Source organism: Mustela putorius, unplaced genomic scaffold, assembly GCF_011764305.1.
Source record: "Mustela putorius furo isolate JIRA1106 unplaced genomic scaffold, ASM1176430v1.1 tig00003845_pilon_pilon_pilon, whole genome shotgun sequence".
NCBI lineage: Eukaryota > Metazoa > Chordata > Mammalia > Carnivora > Mustelidae > Mustela > Mustela putorius.
In genome coordinates, this window is record NW_025421998.1 from 38,152,161 (window position 1) to 38,161,141 (window position 8,981).

The 8,981-nt window shown below is 41.2% G+C and overlaps 1 protein-coding gene across 2 annotated transcripts in view; it reads right to left on the reverse strand.

The window, feature by feature from the left end:
• PON1 (paraoxonase 1) overlaps nt 1-1,972 on the reverse strand; it is a 31,897-nt gene extending 29,925 nt beyond the window's left edge. The window contains exon 1 of one of the 2 annotated variants that reach the window (XM_004767851.3): nt 1,724-1,972. In XM_004767851.3, the coding sequence (XP_004767908.1) occupies nt 1,724-1,797 (74 nt within the window). In that variant the 5' untranslated portion in view covers nt 1,798-1,972. The remainder of the gene's footprint in view (nt 1-1,723) is intronic. The other variant, XM_004767852.3, reaches the window with a different exon arrangement.
• Between the last annotated feature and the right edge of the window lie 7,009 nt (nt 1,973-8,981).

Genomic DNA, 8,981 nt, shown 5'->3' on the forward strand with positions numbered 1-8,981 from the left:
TTTCAAAAGCTTTCATTATGCCAGAGTGCATTGCCAATCTCCAGGAAAAGGCTACAATAGACAACATTTCAAAAATTGATATGTCCAAGGGATGTGCTTTTTGTTTTTTGTTTTTGGTTTTTGTTGTTTTGTTTTTGTGGAGCAAGTCTTGTGGCTCATATTCTAAGGAACAAATGTGGGGAAATACTAAGGTTCAAACACATAAGCTAAGACAACATGTTGAGAGAGAAACTTTTCAGGGTTGGAGTAGTAAAGCTATGCTTTTACATAAAAACATAAGCAAAATGCCTACAGTTTCCATTCTCAGAGTAAATTAAGGAAGGCAAATCAAAAAGACAGACCCTCACTCCTTCTGGGTAGATCGTTAATCCTTCAGAAGACATCTTGGTGTGGAATTTTTGGAAAAGTGGGAACAGAATAAACCCAGGTACAGAGGCAGAATTGAAAGGATAAAGCCCAGAAGGGGTGTTAGATCTTTATATCTCATATATTTTCATCCCAGGATAATACCACGACCCACACATATGCTGGAGGAAGATATATATACATATGCCTATATGTATATATGTATTAATATGTATAATATATATGTATTAAATAAAATAGATATAATAATATATAGAGTTTTTCCTGTAGCATCAAATAGTACTATGTTTAATGAAAATCCTCAAACTGTAATTTTTACATGATTTGAAACCCAAATCACTGTTACTTTTCTCTAATAGTTTGTGATTATAAAAATAATCAACAATTAGAAGAGAAAAAACTAATAGTTTGTAAAAAAAATTATTCTGAAAGAAAGTAAAAGTTTTTAAAAGGTTAAAAAAGGTCATAAAAGTTTTTAAAAGGTTAAAATGTTCAATTTGGTTTTTAGTAATGTTTTACTTCAAAGTAAATAACAAGATATTGACTAAAACCTTAGGAATTAGAATGTTCTCTAGACTTTGAACCCCTGCGAAGTTACAGTGAAACTACTGAAATATTATTAAAAACCAACGCCCTCCCCCCTTCTACAGTACCTAAGGGTTTATAAGTACTTTAAGGAAATCAGAGCACTAACGTTCATTGAATCGTTACTGTGTCCCAGGCAGGATGAATGTGTCTTATTGGTTCAGGCTTGTTGAAGCAGAAAGTGTTCGAAAAGGAAAGTGATTTGCCCAAGATCCCATAATGGAAGGGGCAGAGGAGAATCCAGGACATCAAATGCCAGTGCCAGGGTTCTTTGCTCCCCCTGCCCTGCCCCTACCCAACTGGAGTACCTAAGAGTTAGTGGCAGGACCTCCCAGGGTGTGTTTGCTCTCCTGCTCTACTCCCCATGCATTTTTGTCTCCCTGTGGCCTCAAATTGAGAATCCCCAGTCTGGGAAAGATTTACGGCCATGACCGGGCAGCTCCTTCCGTAACTGACACAATTTTCAGGGGAGATCCCTGGTCTGGTGATCTATCTTGAAGCGAGAATAAGAAGGGATTCTGTAGCCAAGCAGGGATCTTCATGAAAAATCCATCTGTGTATGCCATTGACTTGGCCATCACACCCGCGTGATGTGTCTCCTTCCTCCATCTATCAGATGGTGAACAAGGACATGTTTTCAACCTGCAGGCTGTGTGTCTAAAACTTACCTGGGTGGACTTTCAGTTAAAAGACTACACCCCAATATCAGGGGAGTCCTGGGGTTGGTGGGGTGGTAAGGACCTGGGCTGCAGCTCACCACAACCCAACTTACTGATAAGAAGCCCGGTGATCTCTGAAGAGTGCCAGTCCCAGTCCCAGGAGGGTGAGCAGCATCAGCTTCGCCATGGCTCAGACGGGAACAGAGGACTGGGCTGATAACCCAGACGGCGGGAGACTGGCCTGTGTGCCACCTGAGCCTAACTGGGGCCGCTCATGCTCAGCCTCCCCGCCCCTCCCCTCCCGTCCTGCAGCACCGAGGGCACTGGCTTGGGATCAGCGCCAGAGACCAGGAGCTGCGTGCTCTCCTGGGAGACTTTAAAGAGAGGAGATGGAGAGCAGCTGCCCAGACCTGGCAAGAGGCGGAGAGCATGCCTGTTGGTGGAAATGAAGAGCTGTGGGAAAAGAGAGCCGGGCTTTGATGAATGCTGACTTTGTGCCAACAAGGTTCTAATCCCTATGGCTCAGAGGGGTTCAGTAATGTGATCGCCGTGACTCAGGCAGAAAGGCACGAAAGGAAGAAAGTGTTGTGATTAGAACCCCTAAGGTCTAAGTTCATTTTCACCGGGCTGCCACTGTGTGTCACCTTCAAACACCTGGATTTCAAGCATCTCCATCTCCAAGCAACGCTCCTGAGCTCGCAGCTCAGAAAGGACATCACTGTGACGTTCATTCATTCTGGGCACTCACAGGCACTTATTGACTACCAGCTGTGTGTGCTAGAGAACAGTAAAACACATCACTACCGCTGTGGGTGATGGGGTGATGCAGGTATGCATTAAGGATATGCACATATTCTATGGAAAAGAATAAACCACAGAAGAAATGTAAGGAGGAGGACTGAGGTGCCATTTAAAGAACGGGAATCAGAAGTTTCACTGTTAAGGGGACACCTGAGCAAAGCCGGACAGGAGGTGCCTCTGTATACCTATGTCTCCCTTCTCTCCTGTTACCATGAAAGAAGTGTTTCCTGCTTCACTAAAGGTCATCCACCCCCTTTCTTCCCTTTTCAAGGATTTTGGCCTCCATTGCAACTTTCTCTCCTGCAACACCCATCTAGTCTTCTTTTCTGGAATAATGCAATCAGATACCAACATGCTGTAGGGTCATAGTTCTGAGGAAAATGCTCTTTGACTCCACATTCTAACTCTTCCCTCTTCCTCTGCTCTTTATTTTTTAAAAACCTCTGAAAGTTTTGCCAATGTCACTGTTTGCATTTTATCACCTCTTATAACAGATGAATGATGGCCACAAATTCTTTGATACTTCTACTGAGGAGTAGGCACAGGACCTTGCCCTCAAGTGGGTGCTGACCCTGTAAATGCCTTAATTCACAAAATTTAGTGGTGCTATTCAAGTTTTCAGGCACAGCCTTAGAGGCCAACAGCTTCCACCCCCTGTCACTTGGAACACTTGCCCTTAAACCTTGAACTTATATATAATAAATCTGATCACCCTATTGGAATGCTCAAGGAAAGGTTCTAAACACATGGAAAGGGAAAGTGACCAGACCTCTAGCCATCCCCTCCAAGGCAGAAGACTAGACACCAGACAAGTCCAACCACCAACTGAATACCATTGAGTCACCCTAGCTGACACCATGTGGAACAGAAGAATCAACCTACTGAGCCCTGCCCAAATTCCTTACTCATTGTTTATGAGCATCAGAAAATGATCCCTTGATTTAGCAACTAACTTTAGAGAATACCTCCATTCTCTCCTTAACCTATTCTAGTATAGCTTGTGTTCCTTTGACTCAACTGTAGAACTTACTCTTATTAAACCACCCATAATATCCATGTTATCAAATCTGGTGGTTACTTCTTCACTGTAACCATATTCAACTTGTAACCACATTGACCACAGATCACAACTCCCTTTTCAAATACTTACCTGTTTTGGATTCCCCATCCTCTTCCAATTTTTTCCTTACCTTCCTCATATTTGCAGTGTCCTCATGTCACTGACCTCTAAATTATGAAACCCTAGGACTTGTTCTAAAATATTTTCTTTATACATTCTCTCTTGATGTGATTCTGTCAACTCCAGTGGATTTAGATACGATTGTTATGCTGGTGTTTCCAAAATATACCCATCTACCTCAAGCCTACTACTGTGGCTCTAATAAATCATCCTTGATCTTTTTAGCCAAAGTAGCACACCCCATCTCCAGCAACCTTTTGACGTTATCCCATTTCTTTCATTACTCATTGCTTTTGAAATCATTTTGTTAATTTCCTTATACATTTGTGGTCTATTGCCGTCCCATGGATGGAAGCTCCTTGAGTTTGGGGGTTTTGTCTTATTTCCCATGGTGACCTCAAAGAATGGAATGGAGCCTTGCAAAGAATGGTCGTTTATTAAACATTAATGACTGGTTGGTTGCTGAGCACTCACTTTGTGCTCACTAAGTAATGCCTGGTTTATACCCTCACTAGAATGTCTAGTAGTCTCCTTAAAATGTGTCCAGAGCAGAACTCTTGATTCCCTACCCCAATATGCTATGTCCTCCAATCTCTCCACACTTCAGTAAATGGCAGATCTATCTTCCAGGTGCTCAAATCCAAAACCTAGACAGCTACATTCACCCATTTCTTTCTCTAATAACTACTTGCACCAAATATATTAATCAGTCCCCTAGACCTTCCTTCTGTATTGATTATCTATTGCTTCAGAACAAATGTGTCAAAATCTAACAGTTAAAAACAACAAACATTTATTATCTCATAACTTCTGGGGGTCAGTGATCTAGGTGTGGCACAACTGGGTATCTCTGGCTAAAGGTCTTCTGTGAATTGACAGCTGAGCTGCTAGCCAGAGTTGTTGTGATGGTTAATTTTAATGTGTTAACCTGACTGGGCTAAGGGATGCCCAGATAGCTGGTAAATTATTTCTGGGTGTGTCTGTGAGAGTGTTTCTGGAAGAGATTAACCTTTGAATAAAAAAACTGAGTAAAGACCATCAATCTTCATTAATGTGCATGGACATCATCTAATCCTGTGGGGGTCTGGATAGAACAAAAAGGTGGAGGAAGGACAAATTCTCTCTTTACTTGAACTGGGACATCCATCTTTTTCTGCCCTTGGATATCAAAGCTTCCAGTTCTTGATCCTTCAGAATCTGGAAATTAGGTCAGCGACCCCCTTATTTCTCAAGCCTTCAGACTGGGTTAAATTATACCACTGGATTTCCTGGCTCTCCAGCTTACAGATAGCATATTGTGGCATACCTCAGCTTTCATAATCATGTAGGCCAATTCCAATAGTAAATCTCCTTTTTATCTATATCTATCTATCTATCATCTATACTATTGATTCTGTTTTTCTGGACAACCCTGGCTGATATAGAGCTACCCTCATCTGAAGGTGCACTTGGGGGTTGGTAGAAGAGGTAAAATCAGCTTCCAAGATGACTCACATAGTTGATGGTAGTCTTTGGTCTCTTGCCTCATGAGACTTTCCACAGAGCTGTAGCATAATAATGTAGCTGACATCCCACAAGGTGAGCAAACTAACAGGGCAAGACAGCATGCCCCCACAATGGAAGCCACAGTCTTTCCACAGAAGTGACACCTCTTTACTTCTCTCATATTCTCTTTGCTAGAGGCAAACAACTCCAGTCCACATTCAAGGGGAGGAGAATTAAGCTCCACCTCTTGAGGGAAGGTATATCAAAGAATGTGTGACATATCTTTAAAACCACAACTTGCAAATAAATATTGAATCAACCCTCTTCTTTCCACTTCTACCGCTCGCTGTCACTCTGATCCAGGCTCCCGTTGTCTCTAGGCTCAAACAAAACAAAACAACCCCAGAAAACCTCTTCACTCTTCTTCCCCTAACCCCCAATCCATTCTCCTCAGTGCAGCTAGAGTAAGCTTTTAAAAGTGTACATCAGATCATATCATTTCCCCATTTCTCATCTTACTTTCTTATCATGGCCTAAAACGTCATACAAGGTCTGGCCTGAGCCTGTCATCTGACCTAATTTCTTATCATTCCCTTGGCATAATGTTCCAGCAACATTAGCCTTCCTATCCTTCTGTAAACCTGTCAGGCTTATTACACCTCATCATTTTTGCCTTCGTTATCCTTTGGCTAGAATGCTCTCCCCATCCTTACCTGCTTCCTGACTGCTCCTTGAATTTTTTTTTTTTTTCTGTCATTCAGATCTTGGCTGAGAGGCCATTATCAGCATTACTATCTATAACACCCTTTGCATTCTCTGCCCACTGTAAGTCACTAAGACATCAGTCACTGGTTAATGCCAGTGCGGAGTTACTGATTGTTAGAATAGTGACATATCTCTGCTCTGGTTGGTGAATACTTCAGCCCCCCCACCCAAGAAGTCTTCCTCAACATGGACCATTCCCCTTCCCCTAGAACCCTCCCTCCACCTCCACACACACACATAATTTGTCATGATCCAGCAACTAAGGGTTATTGCCTGCCAAGACACGGTTTCCAGGAGTCTTTTCCCACATGGTGCCCCAGTCAGTTGTGACTGAGAGTGTGCTGTAGAGGTCATTAAGGACTCCATCATACTTGCCTTTGCATCACTCTTCACCCTATGGAACCAACTTGTTTATCTTTTTGTTCACTTGTGGGCAGCCTCACCAGCATGTAAACTGAGGAGGACATAGACCTTGACTAATTTGTCATCTGCCTTCTTTTCAGCTCCTAAAACAGTTTCTGGCACAGTAGGTGCTCAAAACTTTGGAGAAGGAATGAAAGAATGAATAAATAAATGGCAGGGGATGGGGCATAAAGGAGGCAGGAGGGGCAGGGACTGGAGGATGAGTTGGGGAGTAGACAAGAGATACCATGCCCCCCTCCTTTGACCCACTTGATTTATTAACTTACTGATTTATTTATTGAATAAATTGGGCAATATATGAATATCCTTTCCAACTTGTTCTACCCTGTGAGAACTTAGAGCTATCATTCTTAACTCTTTATGAAGGGACTCAACTAACTTTGAGACTCTGCTGAATGCAGTAACCTCGCCCTTGGGTTCATGTATATACAAAACACTCATACCAGCTTTCAGCTGTCTCATAGGTCCATCCCTGAAACCCTTAGTGACCGAGGCTAGATAGTAAGAATCCTTGTCTGAAAGAAAAGTGAAAACTCCTGGAATAATTAATGATCTCCAATCAGTTACTTTGAAAGTTCTACGGTCTATGGAAATGCTGCTCTGGGCTTTTGCACCTACCATTTTGTTTGAAACACTTTTTTCCCATAACATCTCTATTCCCCATTTGTGATATAACCAAATCCTACTTGATCCTTCAGGCACAAGTTTGGAATTTACTTTGGCTAGTCTTTCTTGATCCCTAATTCTTAAATACCCTTTTCATACATCCTTTGCACTGTGTGTCTTTATTATTCTTCCTTCTCTGTGTTATTAATATCTTATTACTTTTCTCTTTTTCTCATTAGACTATAAGCTCATATAATACTGCCTTGTTTATTGTTATAGCCCCAAAGCCTGGGGTAGCAGCAAACACAGGTGAGGTGCCCAATATATATTGAATTAACAAATGAATGAATGTTTGAAAAGTATTACAGGAGCCTCTGGAATACTTTAATATTTTACTAACTTTATTTTACTTTACTTTAAAATTTTATTAACTTTAAAATGTCATCAGTGTTAAATAATTATTTTCTTTTAATTATTTTATTGCTTTAATTACTTTATTATTTTACATACCACTGGAAAGAAACTGTCAATTAGTTTACAATGCAATTAGCACATAATTGTTAATTTTAACAAATTGTAAAATGAAGATAGCTCTAAAGAACCATCAGTTATACACTAATTTTCTATTTTGAAGATGTTGAAATATATAAAAAAGGCTGTATGAGGGTCCATGAAATATGAAAATTTCAAACTTATGGAAGGTTATGGGAGCTTTTAAAATTAGAATTCCTTTTTATTACCAGCAATTTATAACCCAACATTAAAAAAAAAAAAACTGTAAAAAATTCAGTAAAAAATTCACCTTCGCTTTTATAATTCCTTTCCTTTCTTACCTTATTCCTCATGTACTAAGTATTTATTGGCACATGTTAAAACATTACTTCCTAAATATATTTGGTAAAAAACACATGTACTTATTCTTTTATTTTCCCACAAAAACCGGAATTCACAGAGTAGTCAATAATATCTCTCACTGCATTGGCTGAGAACCAGAGCCAAATTTATCAAGTTTTTAAAAAAAATTTTAACAACAACAACAACAAAAATGATTTATTTGTAACACAGCCCAGTCTTCACCACCTAATTTTGTGCAGGTACAAAAGGATTGATTTGGTGGGTGTGCTTGGTGTTCTTCCCTAGAGGCTGCTGAACCTTGCTGGCACTAACTACAATGAACTCAAGAGTTTGGAAGTGTGAAATTCTCATTTCCTTAGAACTCCAGTAACACCAATCTGCCTGCAGCAGCTTCCATTAAATATAGGTAAAAACATGAAACTGAAAGCCCTGGATTTTGAATACTAGATCCACCATCACTCTTGGCAATTCTCTAGTAGCAGAAATCACATCTGTAAAATGAAGAGCATTCCCATGGGTGTGTTGGAAGAAGTACGTGAGAAAGTATCTGCAAAACCTCTATGTAGATATAAAGCAACTGCAGTGCCAACAATGAAGTTCTATCAAGCGGGAAAAGGAACATTTTAAAAAGTGCTCTTGGATATGTGGCAAGATGGCGGAGGAGTAGCAGACTGAAACGACATCAGATCCCAGGCGTTCAGCTACATAGGTATCAAACCATTCTGAACACCTACAAACCCAAAGAAGATCAAAGAGAAATAGAGCAGCAATTCTAGAAACAGAAAATCGACCATTTTCTAAAGGAAGGATGTGCAGAGAAGTCAATCTAAAGTGATGGGAAGATAGACCATGGAGGGAGGGGCCGGCTCCCAGCAAGCTGCAAAACAGTGGAGTAGAAAATCAAAACCTTTAGAAGTCCACTTCATGGTGGGAGACATTGCTCCAGAGGCTAAGTGGGGTTGGAGCCCTCATGGGGACAGTGTGGTCTCAGGACCCACGGGATCACTGAAAGATTGGGGGTGTTGTCTGAGTGTGGCAGAGCTGCCAGGTATCAGAGCAGGGAAGCCAACTGCACAGATGGCACCGAGTAGTGAGCTCTCAGCTTGGATTTACCTTAAACCATGATCCAAGGCACAGTCAGACCACTGCTCTTCAAGCAGGGACCCCATAAGTGGCAGATGTGGGGAGGCTCACCTTCCTGCTCTGGGAGAAGCAGCACGGCAGGAATCTGCTGGGTTTAGAGACTCAAAATGGGG